Raw genomic sequence first — 13,262 nt, 5'->3', positions numbered from 1 at the left:
TTAGGCCCTATTTGGGCCTGGCACGGTCTGCCAGAAGCATCAAAAGCTAATGTTTAAGCAGATACATAGCTACTGTAATGTATTTTATTTTAGCTTCCATTCTTATCTATACTGATGCACTGATCTCTGTAAGTGCTGCTGTGTTGCATGATTTCCATGTAATATTGTGACAAAGGGTTCATGCACTTTACAGACATATAAAGACTAAATTTCTGGACTCAGTTTTTAATGAGATTTCAGGGACTTGTATACATGGAATCATGAGGACCATATAAGTATCTGAGATTATTCCTATGAAGCAGGGAACAAGTAGAGCCAAAATGGGGAGGTACCTCAGGAATCAGTCTGAAGCTGATTTCAGTAATCAAAGGATGACATAAAATGTAGAAATGTGCTAATGAAAGTTGTTGGTGGAAAAGATTTGGGCATCATTACTATGAGAGAAAAAACAGTGGAATAAATACCAAAGAACTGGATGATCCTGAGTGCAGGAATAATATAACTGGGCTGAAATTCAGGGGTGTACTTCTAGGAGGTAATAATTTACTGCAGGAGTTCTATCAGCTGGGTGTTCATCAAATGGAAATTAATTAGAAAAATACATTGCATGCTTGTTGATCACAGGAGGCTTGTAAAGTTCTAGCTCATGCATGCATGAAAACACCAAATCTGGTCCAGGATTTATCACCTGAGATAATTCTAAGACTTCATGTGGAATATTGTATACAGTTGCTTGTGTTTGTGGAAGGTAAACTAACTGGGACAGCTGTAGATGAGCTGCTAGTCTCACCATGACACCTGTGTGGGTGCTCTGAAAGAGTTGGGTAGCTCACACTAATAAACTGAAAACTGTGAAAGGATGTGATTGCTGTTAATAAATCCAAGGTAGGACATCCTTCAGGGGTGAAATGATTTAAGATACAGGACAGTGTTGGAAAAAGAAAAAACAAGTATCAACTGCTCATGAATTACAAGAAGAGCAAGTTTGGTATTAATTTTCCAGAAAAATAATGGGTTGAAAAATCTCCTTTTTAAGATGAAACTTGACATTAGAGAAGACACTAGGACATCTCCTGTGACAGGAGAATCTGTCGCTGGCACTAGCCCTACATCCTTATGAAAGGAAATCATGCTTGGCAATTCAAGGGATGGCTTTTAGCAGCTACAAGGAAAACTGTGAGGAGGAGTTTAGACTGGGACAGCAGAATGTGGAGGGGGGAGTTTAGGCCAAAAATGACAAGAGAATTAGGCAAAGCTTTCAGCAGTTTCTCTCACAACAGCTGCATATGCTAAAGCGACTACCATTGTGAGGGAAGAAGTCCTACCCCAGCCCTCTCCTCAGTTCATGCTAACAGCTTCCCAACACATTTAGCCAGCTGCACAGCAGATTTTGCTGATGATCTTTCATTCTTTAGTGGTGCCTTGCTCAATGAGATTTGGCTTGTCCTTGAGCCAGCAGGAGAAGAGCTCACTTTCACAGATTTAATTCTTTTGTTTCCAATGGGAATTGCAGGGCCTCTGTTATAACTCTGGCACTGGTACCAAGCCCTTTATTTTATGGTCTGTTGTTGTGGCGTTCAAAATGCTTGTGAAGACAGAGGCCCAAGAGAGCCTTGAATTTGGTTTAAAAATACGCAGTATTGCTGATGTTCATGCTGTTGACTTTTGGAGGAGAGTAGTTCAGGCTGTGAAAAGGCAAGGAGAGCATTCCATTTTGATATATGATCTCTGGGCTTAGAGATCTGCTGCTGTCTTTTGCATCCTAAAATTCCCATTCCATCTTGGAGAACTGAAGGTCTCCTTGAGTATATCGGTGGGGTGAAGGGCTTCTCCTTCCCTTGAGCTTCAACATTTGTGCACTCAGAAAATCTCTGGTTGTACTTTGGTCTATAAGCTGTGCCTGACTGCTGTAACCCTTCCTATTATTACTCTGAGGACAGATGACTCTTTCCTTTGGTCTACAGCAAAGTGCAAGCTCGCAAGGCTTTCTCTGCCTATCTGCAGCATGTTCAGTTGCGGCTGATGAAGGAGGCTAGTGACCGGATCCAGAATCCTGCCTGGGCTGCCAAAGAGGATGAGCAAATGGTAAGAAGCTTTGTGTTGGCCAAGCTGAGCTGAAATCTTCATAGAGAATTTTGAGGTCAGTTCCCATCCTTGAAAGAACTAAAAGTCTAACTGAGATGACAGTTGCCTATCTTTGTCCAACTGCCAGTGCTATGATTTTAATATGCAGTCAAGGTAGGACTGCTGGCTGATGTTTGAGCAGTGATAAACAGCTCTTAATGACTAGAATGTGGTTGACAGGCTGCTCAGATCTTTCTTGAGTTCTCCTTCACTGATCTCTGAACTTGGTTTTGAATTCCTCTCTCTTAGATCCTTTAAGGTTACTTGTTAGTATCTAGTTTTGCTGCATTAAACAAAGCACACATCTACTCAAATAGAACAGGTACCCACTTAAGCTTTTTCTCATATGTACTGTTTTGCCTTTTGCATCAGCATTTCAGAATCTTCTTTGCATTCTAGGTAGAGGGGGAAAACAGTAAAAGCCACTGAGGAGAGAAACTTACTTTCTAGCACAGGTGGCAGTATTTTAAAAACCATGTGGTGAATTTTTCTGTGCAGTATTTTAAGGCCCTGTATTTGATGTATATACACGTTAGAGTCTGCAGCAAGCACAGATCCCCTCACAAACTTTCCTAAAAGAGCTTTGTACAGTAGGCTCTTGAGCTTTCTTCAAGTCCAAATATATTCTTGCTGAGTGCATGTTGCAGGGAAACAGCCAGTGCAGTTCAGAGATCAAATTGTGTGTCAAGAATAATCAGTCGGCTCAGTGGAAAATGTTGCCCCTGCTCTTTCCAAGTGAAAATTAAAACTGGTTTTCTGAGAGTCACTTTGTCCGCTGTGCTGTGAAAAATGGTGTTTAAAATAACAGATCAAACCAGCCTGAAGTAATGGCAGTGAGAGGCTAGCTGTGTAATCCAATATTTTGGCTGTGAAGCTGCTCATTTATGCATTAGCAGAGCTCCTAACCAAACCCAAATCCAGAGTGGGGACAGAAAGGGTTCTAAACACTCGTAGGATGCATCTCTCCTTAGGATCTGCCTTGCCATAAGTTTCCTTCACCAGAGGTCAAACAGATGTGGTGGGGGATTGGAATTACATGGCCCTAGACGTGTAGTTGTCTATTGTTGTGGAGAAGCTGTGGCAATAGTAGACATAAATGAAAAGTGATGAAATGAGGACTGTATTGTCATAGTGGAGGTAGCTGACCAAGATCTCCTGCCCTGTGATAGTGCTGACAGGGTTTTATGTCTGTGTGCTGCATTGCAGGCCTCCTTTAACACATTGCAGGGCTTTAAACTAGATTCAAAGGGGGAAGGGACTGAAACCAGTCCCCCCAGGCAGGAGTCTGGGGGTGATAAGCTGGAGCCAGGGGTGAAACCAGCAGCCCAGCTGAAGTGCATGTACACTAATGCACGAAGTATGGGACACAAACAAGAAGAGCTGGAAGCCTTGTTACAGCAGGAAAGTTATGATGTAGTTGCCATCACAGAGACGTGGTGGGATGACTCGCATGACTGGAGCGCTGCAATTGATGGCTACAGGCTCTTCAGGAGAGACCGGCAAGGGAGAAGGGGTGGAGGGGTGGCCCCTGTACATCAGGGAGGCACTAGATGCCATTGAGCTGGAGATCAGGGATGATCGGGTTGAGTGCTTGTGGGTGAAAATTAGAGGGAAGACCAACAGGGCAGACATCCTGGTTGGAGTCTGTTCTAGACCACCCAACCAGGAGGAAGATGTTGATGAAGCATTCTATAGGCAGCTTAAGGCTGTCTCAAGATCACCTGACCTTGTTCTCATGGGCGACGTCAACCTGCCTGACATCTGCTGGGATCTCAACACAGCAGAGAGGAGACAGTCTAGGAGGTTCTTAGTGTGCACGGAGGACAGCTTCTTATCCCAGGTGCTGCGTGAGCCTACCAGGGGTAAGGCTCTGCGTGACCTCCTCTTCACCAATAGGGAAGGGCTGGTGGGTGTCGTGGTGGTCGGAGGATGTCTAGGGTCCAGCGACCATGAAATAGTTGAATTTTCAGTGCTCAGTCAATCCAAGAGGGGCAGCAAGAAGACCTACACTCTGGACTTCCAGAGGGCAGACTTCAGGTTACTCAAGGAACTAACTTAGAAGGTGCCTTGGGAAACGGCCCTTAAAAACAAAGGGGTCCAGGAGAGCTGGATCTACTTGAAGGCGCAGGAACAGGCTGTGCCAATGTGCCGGAAGATGAGCCGCCGGGGCAGGCGGCCAGCCTGGATGGGCAACGAGCTTCTAAAAGAACTTTCTCAGAAGCGTGCTCCTAAGGTATTGGACTTCCCAGGTTATGTTGTTACTGCTCTGTGCTGCTCGTTGTTTTTTCATCTGCCGTGCTTTTCAGACAAACGTTTCTCGAGCATTCCCAGTTGTGACCCACCTCAGGCGAAGCATGCCGTTGCTCTTGTCCTTCCACCTTGGGTTTGAGGGCTGAACTGAAAATGCACACTGCAGAATTCTGAGCCAGTTGTCAGCTCAGCTTCTCAGGATAATGTGTTTAGTTCTTGCCAGTCATTAGCTGCTGTGGTACCCCTCTCTTCCCCATATTTTGCAGCTGTTCACTCCATCTCTCTTGCTTGCAGGAGCTTGTGGTACGCTTTCTGAAGCGAGCTGCTAACAATCTTCAGCAGTCCTTGAAGATGCTGCTCCCAAGCCGTTGTTTAGGACTCCGTGATCGTCGTCGCATCCTGGCTCACCAGCTGGGCGAGTTCCTAATCTGTTATAATAAGGTGACTAATTCTTTCTTGGTTTTCCTTTTGGTAGCTCTTCTGGTGTCTCTTCATTAGACAAAAGGTTGTTCTAAAGGCTCTGTTGTGTAATTCACGTGGTCTGTTTGGGGTTGCACATCCAATGCTGGTAGTTTGTCTGTTCAAATTGTCACAGAACAGTATTGCTACTTTTTGTATTTGCAGTCCAGTAATCATGTGCATAAAAGTAAAAAGAAGTCTTGAAATTAGGTGAAATTTAACTGGCAGTTTGCTTTTCCTTTGGTTTGTCATTGATTCTAGTGCTTTGTGATGCCTCTTCTCATTTCTCCCTATGTTTGTGATGCTTCCTTAGACACATATTATTGATTCTCTGTTATACAAAGCAGTGTGCGGTATGTGTTTTATCCTTGATTTAGTATGCTAGGGGCTGCTACCTGTCTGTAGTATGGGACTCTGCACACTCAATGATGAGGAGAAGTGGGTCCTAATTTAAATAATGTTCACCTCTTTAAGGATAGCATTTTCTACATCTAATGTAGTGCTTTTGTGCTAATCCCTATTTAGCAAGAAGAGTTTCCCCCTTCTTTTGCCCCCTAGCATTTCTTTAGTGTTAGAACAAGGGTGGTTTAAATTCTGCTTTCAGAGGCTGCTCTTGTGCGCACAGGCCTCCAAGCTCCTGCTTGTTAGCAGAAGATGTTCATTTCTATGACCTTGTCAGAACTAACATCTGGTAATTTGATCTGTCAAAGCAAGGTTTGTATTGAACCAAATCTGTTCCAGGGAGTGCCTTGTATGCTAATGCTCACTGAATTACTGTGCTAGGAGTAACCACAAAACACTTGGGTGGCTCTGTGGTGAGTGAAGAACGCAGCTGCTTTGAATATAATTTTCACTCAGATTGTATTTAAACATCAGGATTTTCTGCTAACTCTTGAGTAAATTCACAAAATAAAGCTGTGTAACTGGTCATAAATCAGTGCATAAGCATTTTTCTTAGTTAAAACAAGTGAGAAGAGATCACTTGATATTTTAGGACGTAGGCATTTAAGCCATAGCGAGACTCTTAGCCTATGAGACTTTTGCATGTCTGATTTCAACATACAGACTTCTTTCACTGATTTGTTACTATGGATTTAGTAGGGGACTCCTGCTAGCCACTTTGAGCTAAGACTGCATATTGTCCAAGCTTTTACTTAAGTAGTGAAGCATTGAGGCAGGCCCCAGAGTGTCTTTTTCTTCACCCTTCTGAATTATGTTTCAAAAGATGTATCTGGCTCTTTCATCTTTGGAATGATCTGAGTACCAGTAGGGAACAATGAAGTGAAGGTCAGGTTTGGTTAGCTCAAGCTTGTATGCTGGTATTTGTATTTCAGACAGGCCTGTAGTGAGTTTTAATTAACAAAAACAGTTATATCAAATACAACCCTTAGTGTCCACAGGTTCTACTGGTGTGAAATAGAAAGATCACTTATATCTGAGAGCTTGCTCCCATTCTCACATGCAAAGGTTTGCCCCATTTTTGTTTTTTTCTGGTATACTTGAATGTGTAAATGCATCTTTCCCACAAGCTGTACTGTTTTACTTCATTTTGGTTTTGCTAAAGCAGTTTATTTTTAGTATGTAGAGAAGCCCTTGGCAATTTGCTGCATGGCCTGAGAAATTACCTCAAGAGGAGCACTCCTAATTTACAGTAGGAAATGTGGATGGTCTCAGCAGACCTCTTTGAGTTTCTTTAATGTAATTTTATATTTTTGTCCTCCTTTCTTCCTGGGTATCTCCTTTTGGGACAGGTGCTCAAGTAAAAGTTATTTTGAGGAATTCTACATTTGTCACAGAAACAGCAAAAGCAGAAAGAACCTAGTATCTGTGAAGAGTGACTTTGTGGTTGGGTTGCTTGGGGGTTTTTTGTTTGGTTGGGTTTTGGTTTTGTGTGTTGTTTTGTGGGTCGTTGGTTTGGGGTGGGTGGGTTGGTTGGTTTGTCTGTTTTGTGGTGTGTGGTTCATTCCCCTCCCTGCCTTCATACTTCCTTATGTCCCAGGAAAAAGGTGTATTTGAAGGAGCAGTATGTATTTGTGAAGACCTGACCTCTTCTCAGGGAACAAATTCTAGAAAGTTTGTCAGGTGGAGGAGGGAGGAGTTTAGTGTATGCTTAACATGCTGTGTCTAGGGCTCTTTCTATTTACCTGGTTTATAAGTGAAATAGTTATAATGTGGCTCTATAGAGTTTGTGGAGTTTGTTGGTTTGGGTTGGTGGTTTTGTGTGGTTTTGGGTTTTTTTCTTGCATCCTGTGGAATTGGCTTTTGTCATGAAACACAAAGGAATGCATAGAGACATTAACTGCTATTTCTTATTAACAGGAAACAGAGCAGATGGTTCAGAAGCAATCAAAAAAGAAACCGGAAGAGGAGGAGGAGGGAGTGACTCCTGAAGGTTTTCAGAACTTTATTACCAGAGCAAGGTAGGACTGGATTTTATTCCCTTTGATAAAGGAGCTCCTGTCCTTGAAGGTGGTGGGATTGTACTAAAGATGACCTGATTGATCTAAAGGCCTCTGGATACCTTTATTGACTGTAGCACCAACTCTTGCTCTCCGTTTCACCAATCAAACATTTGTATCATCATTGTCTGGTGCACAGACAAGAACACAGAAGAAATGTTTTGTCCATTATGTGGATTCCTCAAGGACAGCAGTGGTTGCCCTGGTCTGTGTAAATTTCAAACTGCTTCTGGTGAGCTAGTGGTCTCCTTTCCTGTGATGCTGCAGCAAATGCAGCAGTGCTTTGGAAAGAGAATGAAAATAGAGCTGCTACTTAGATGGACTCAGCCTGCTGTGGTTGAACAGTTGTGGCTCTGGCTCTCAAGTTTCTTCTCTCACACTTCTTGTGCTTGCTGTCTTTTTTCAGGAACTCTCTGGGTCTGGAGTTTCTGACCTCTGCCTTGTCTTGCTAGATCAGTTCAGTGCAAGCAGTTACTTTCACAATGAAAAACTCTGTGTGCTCTGAACTTTATCTGCCTTAAAATTTACAAGAGTCTGGTAGGAAATGCATTTTGAAAATGGGTACATACTGTGTCCTGTAACAGTGTGTGAAAAGCAGTGGCATTATAGCTTATCTGACTATGGAGAGGTCTTAAATTATTCAGCGAACTGAAATTATGTCCTCAAAGTCTCTGATTCTTGAGTGCAAAACCCGATTTCTTTATTTGACCCATATATGATGTGTATATGGGCAAGGACTCCTGTCAGTATCTGGACAGGTAGAGTTCACCTGCCCTTTTAATACCCTTCTATCTTCTCTGGGAAGATTGACAGCCAGTGCTGCTTCTTTTGTGATCAGTTACAAAACTGTTCCTTGTTTTTCTCTGTTTGGATAGCACTCAGTGACTGAATACAAGTGAGTGATAGCTGAGGATCCACAGTATCTTCTGTGCTATCTTCTCATGAAAACAATGACTTTTACATTTTGCTGACATAATGAATGGAACATCATTACTGCAACAGAAGTGTGGGCTCCAAGAAGACACTCACTGCTTTTCAGCTAGAGTTCTATAACAGAATGATACATAAGATAACTGACTATCATAGCATCTACTTCAGTCACTAGAAATGCAGATGGCCCCATGACATGCTCTTGGCTTTCTGACATTTCTGGCCACTGAAGTAACTGTTGCCTTCTAGGGCAGGTCATTTTGGTTTCTGTTAGATGCTAAGAGATAGCTGTTTGGGGCAGAACTGCATGTCATCATGGCCTGATGAGCGGTCTAGGCTGAGGATGGAAACTTTTGCTGGATCATCTGCTTGAGTGATGACACAAAAGCCAGTTTGCCAACAATCAGACAATTTTTAGCAATATCTTCCTGCTTCTTATGAAGTATCAGGTATGTTTGAAAACTCTGATATCTGGTGGTATTTTGTGCTTTGCTTAATGCTTTATTTAGCTGGTCTGGCCTCACCTTTTTTCCCCACTCAACTCTTCAGTCAACTTATCATCCTACTCTTGTTACATGAACACAGAAAATCTTAGAGTCCTTACTTATATCCATTCTTCTCTTTACAGTGAAAGTGACCTGGAGGAAGTGCTGACATTTTACACACACAAAAGCAAGTCAGCAAGTGTCTTCCTAGGAACAAATTCCACAAGCACAAAACCCAGCAACACCAGTAACCACTCAGAGAAACAGTCTCAAGGGGGTAAGTTTTGCAGAGAGTCCTGAAATAACATTGCTCAGACAAACCCAGTTTAACCTCAGTCTATGGAGAGAGAACAATCCCTCTGGTTTCTTGAGGTTGCATATCTTCTTGACAGCCTCTGTATGTGAAGACCAGAGCAACTGCAGTCCTACCCTCTGCCTAAATAGGATGAATCTGGACTAGCATTTAAAGGTGGTTCATGACTTAAGTGAGAAAGTACAAACTGAAGGCACTGAGATTTGAAATGAGCAGAGAATCCTGCAATCAAAGTAAGGAATGAGAGAAATCAAGGGCTGTTAAATTTTCCTGCCTACAGTGAGTGTACCCATTGGAGGACAGTCTATGTATTTGAGCCTGATTAGGCCTTCTGTGGAAGAAAACGCAGTACTAGCCGTACATGTCCAGTAGTCCCTGCTCCTGTACATGACAGCTCAATTTTTATCAGTAGAGTTGTGTGGTCTACAGTAAATATTAGCAAGAAATTCCATTCTAACAGGGTTTCAATTCTGCAGTCCTGTTCTAATGGCTTCACAATTTGCATTATTCTGCTCACTAACAAATTGATTTTCTTATAGAGCATCCTGAGGTGGTGAAAAGAGTAAAAGGTGATCAGCCCAAAACCTCAGAAGGAGCATTAAAAGGCTATAAACCCAAAGAAGTTAAATCACCCCGTAAGTGAACTGACTTAAATCATGATCAGGGAAATAAAATATGTGCATGCACTGTTTTTAATACTCTCTTAAGCAGGGGTTGGAACTTTTTCCCAATTTGGGGAAAGATTCTGCATGTTTTTTCTTTTAAACCAAAGAGAAGATACTGCAGAGTGAGCAGTATGAAAGAGTTAGTTGCTCTTCTGTGGGGGAAGATCTAGATATAGCAAGCTTTGAAAGAGGACATTTATCATATAGAGCCTCTTTTTGTCTTTGTTGGTAGATGAGGTCATTTGAGCTTCAGTATGTCTGAGCAGAGACATCTCTGGTCTGTTGTTATTATCCAAAGGACCTGAAAAGCGTCTTTTTCTCATGTCATGTGCTCGTTATCTTTGTGTAGTTCCAGAAGGAGCCACCTTCTCCTTAAACACTGAAGTGAAATTACCTCACTGTGGCCCTCCTAGTGCTTCTTCCTCTGCTTCTGGCGCTGCCTTCCAGAGAAGTACCAATTCCTGGATACCATCTCAGTCTGCAGCCTCTGAAAACTCGCAGGTGCCTGGCCACCATTTGTTGCTGGCCCCTCCAGCTGATCCCAGGCTGATTCAGTCCCCATTCCCACTACCCACTTCGCAAAGCACAGCTCCTGACAACTCTTCTGTCTTCACAAACCCAGCGTCCAGTGAGGCTTCAAGCCTTGCAGGGTTACATCATTGTCATTCCAGTAGCTACACCATTGGCCCATTCTCGTCTTTCCAGAGAGCTGCTCAGATCTACAGCCAAAGATTGTCCCGACCATCCTCTGCAAAAGTAGGTGAGTGTTCTGAGAGGCTTAAAACACTGCTAGTTCATTACAGAGATTGTGTAACCTCTGTACAGTTCCAGGGTTGAGTGTTGCTGGATAGTGCTGGATTTCTCATGGAAAGGCAGAGAGCAGCCCTTGTTTGCCAAATATGCCCTTTGGTTGAGCAGGTGCACAGGGAATCATAGAATTATTTAGGTTGGAAAAGACCCTTAAGATCAATGAGTCCAACTGTAAACCTAACACTACCAAGTCAACCACTAAACCATATCTCTAAGTGCCATGTTTACGCATGTTTAAAATCCCTCTAGGACTTGTGACTCAACTGCTTTCCCGGGCACCCTCTTCCAATTCATGACAACTCTTTTGGTGAAGCAATTTTTCCTAATATCCAACATAAACCTCCCCTGGCACAACTTCAGACCATTTCCTCTTGTTGTCTTGCTCGTTACCTTGGAGACCAACACCCACCTTACTACAACTTCCTTTCAGGTAGTTGTAGAGAGTAAAACGATCTCCCTTAAAGCCTTGGAACTCATTGGGAAATTAAATATTGCTTATTTTTGCTTGATTGTATTCCTGGTCTCTTGTTTACCTATAGTGATTTTAACAGAGTTTTGTTTAGCAGAAGCCTTGTCTCAGCCTATGTGCTGCTCTTAGCTCTGTTTCCTTATCATGCAAAGAAATCCTTTAATTTCATAATTGCTGAATACTTGAAAGTGTGTCAAGATACCCAAAAAGAAATACCTGAAGGAATCATGACTGCATCTCATTCTCTAGAGTCTTTCAGCACTGCTATATCCAAGGGTATCTTAAAAGCAAGTTCTAGAGACCTCTCATTTACCATGCGGGGGTAGAAGGTAGTTGAGCAATGCAACTTTAGGGGAATCTGAAGGGTAGAAGAAACTGTAAGAATTTATGGGTGTAGTCTATTAGGAAAGTTTTGGGAACTACACACAGGACAACAGGTGTGATCCTGATTGGTTTGTTTATTATTGGTTGGTGTGGGTTTTTTCTTCTTAATGATACACATTTACTTATACATTACTTAATGATGCACATTTACTGCCAGTGTCAGCACGTGTTTGCTTGGCTTGCTATGTATGTGTTGACCACCTTTCCAGCATTAGATGTGTAGCTTATTAGAGGAAGAAACATCATAGATTTAACTTGGGTAACAGCAGCCAATGTTCTCTGGCACTGAGTGCCATGAGATACGTTGTGATAAAAGTGATGGGTTTGGAATTGACAAAAACTCATGTAGCAAGACCCATGCAGAATGGAAAGCTATGTTCTCCCTAGATTCTGCAGAAAGCATCCTGTATGCTTTTGTGTCTCTGTGATCTGAGAGTCTGACATAGCACTCACTAAGCATATCAAAATGTTTGTTGGTAGGATTGTGTCATCGCAGTCCAGCTAGGCAGCGTGTGAGCTCTGCCAGGATGCACAAAGATGCTGAAGATACTACTCAGAGCAAACTTTGTAACTCCAGTATGGGAGCAACAGAGCCACAGCAGCTGTCAGAAAAGCAAGCAGCCTGTCAATATTCCTTGCCAAGCCACATCAGTCTCCTTACACAGCAGGTATGTAAAGCAGTAAAGCTACAGTCCCTGTGAAGACAGAAAAGCCTGTCATAGGCTTCTGTGTCAGCACTAGGCTGAGCTGAGACATGCTAAGAGGAGTAAATCTCATGAAATAGACTTCTGCCATATTGTTGTTTCAAAGTGTTGACAGGAACCAGAATTTTGATGGTTTTTTTTCTGAGAGGTGACAGGAACATTGGTATTGCAAAAATAACAGATTAATTTTCCTTATCAGTGAGATGTTTTGGTTAGATGCATGAAAACTAACATTTATTCCATCTTTTGAAATATGTCAGGCAGGTTAGCAAGCTTGCTCTGAACTGACCTGTTGTCCTCAGTGCTGAGGAACATGTGCTGTGCTGCTGCTTCCACATCTATGACCCCTTCTTTGCTTTACTGTAGTCAAGCCAAATATTTTCTTTTTAAATGTGTTACTGAGACACTTCTGTAGAAATTATTATCTGAAATTAGCAATTTCTCTGGTTATGGCATGCAAAGGATTGCTTATTGTTTTTACCAAGTGGTGATGTCTTTGTCAGTATGGGGCTATTCAGTCTGGAGAAGAGAAGGTTCTGAGGAGACCTTATTGTGGCTTTCCAGTAGCTGAAGGGGGCCTACAAGAAAGCTGGGGAGGGACTTTTTAGGGTGTCAGGTAGTGGTAGGACTAGGGGGAATGGAGCAAAATTAGAAATGGATAGATTCAGATTGGATGTTAGGAAGAAATTCTTCACCATGAGGGTGGTGAGACACTGGAACAGGTTGCCCAGGGAGGTGGTAGAAGCCTCATCCCTGGAGGTTTTTAAGGCCAGGCTGGATGTGGCTCTGAGCAACCTGATCTAGTGTGAGGTGTCCCTGGTCATGGCAGGAGGGTTGGAACTAACTGATCCTTGAGGTCCCTTCCAACCCTAACAATTCTATGTGCAGTGATTCACCTGGAGTGTTTTCAGGGTGTAATGGTACTTGACTCCATTTTCACTTTTCTCATTGCTTAGCATAAGCCTACAATAGTAACAGTACTGTGGAGAACCAAGGCAGATGCATTGGTGGTGAGTTGAAGAATGAAGCCTCAAGAGACAGTTCAGTAAACCCCTTTCATTGTACAGAGACTTAATTGCCTTTCGTAATGAACCTTATGAAGTTCAGTGGGGACAAATGTAGGGTCTTGCACCTGGGAGTGCAGCTCAGACTGGGATCCACTTGGCTGGAGAGGTGCCCTGTGGCAAAGCACTTGGGGATCTTGGTGGGT

The 13,262-nt window shown here is 42.8% G+C and overlaps 1 protein-coding gene across 1 annotated transcript in view; it reads left to right on the top strand.

Moving 5' to 3' along the window:
* Positions 1-13,262, top strand: part of TTLL5 (tubulin tyrosine ligase like 5) — a 126,804-nt gene that overhangs the window by 45,899 nt on the left and 67,643 nt on the right. Inside the window, exons 23-29 of the mRNA XM_054162016.1 lie at positions 1,965-2,085; positions 4,669-4,815; positions 7,153-7,253; positions 8,851-8,984; positions 9,560-9,655; positions 10,035-10,445; positions 11,829-12,016. Of these exons, the coding sequence (XP_054017991.1) occupies positions 1,965-2,085; positions 4,669-4,815; positions 7,153-7,253; positions 8,851-8,984; positions 9,560-9,655; positions 10,035-10,445; positions 11,829-12,016 (1,198 nt within the window). The remainder of the gene's footprint in view (positions 1-1,964; positions 2,086-4,668; positions 4,816-7,152; positions 7,254-8,850; positions 8,985-9,559; positions 9,656-10,034; positions 10,446-11,828; positions 12,017-13,262) is intronic.

Source organism: Dryobates pubescens, chromosome 5 (genome assembly GCF_014839835.1).
Source record: "Dryobates pubescens isolate bDryPub1 chromosome 5, bDryPub1.pri, whole genome shotgun sequence".
Classification (NCBI taxonomy): domain Eukaryota; kingdom Metazoa; phylum Chordata; class Aves; order Piciformes; family Picidae; genus Dryobates; species Dryobates pubescens.
This window is presented reverse-complemented; position numbering and strand designations above follow the sequence as displayed.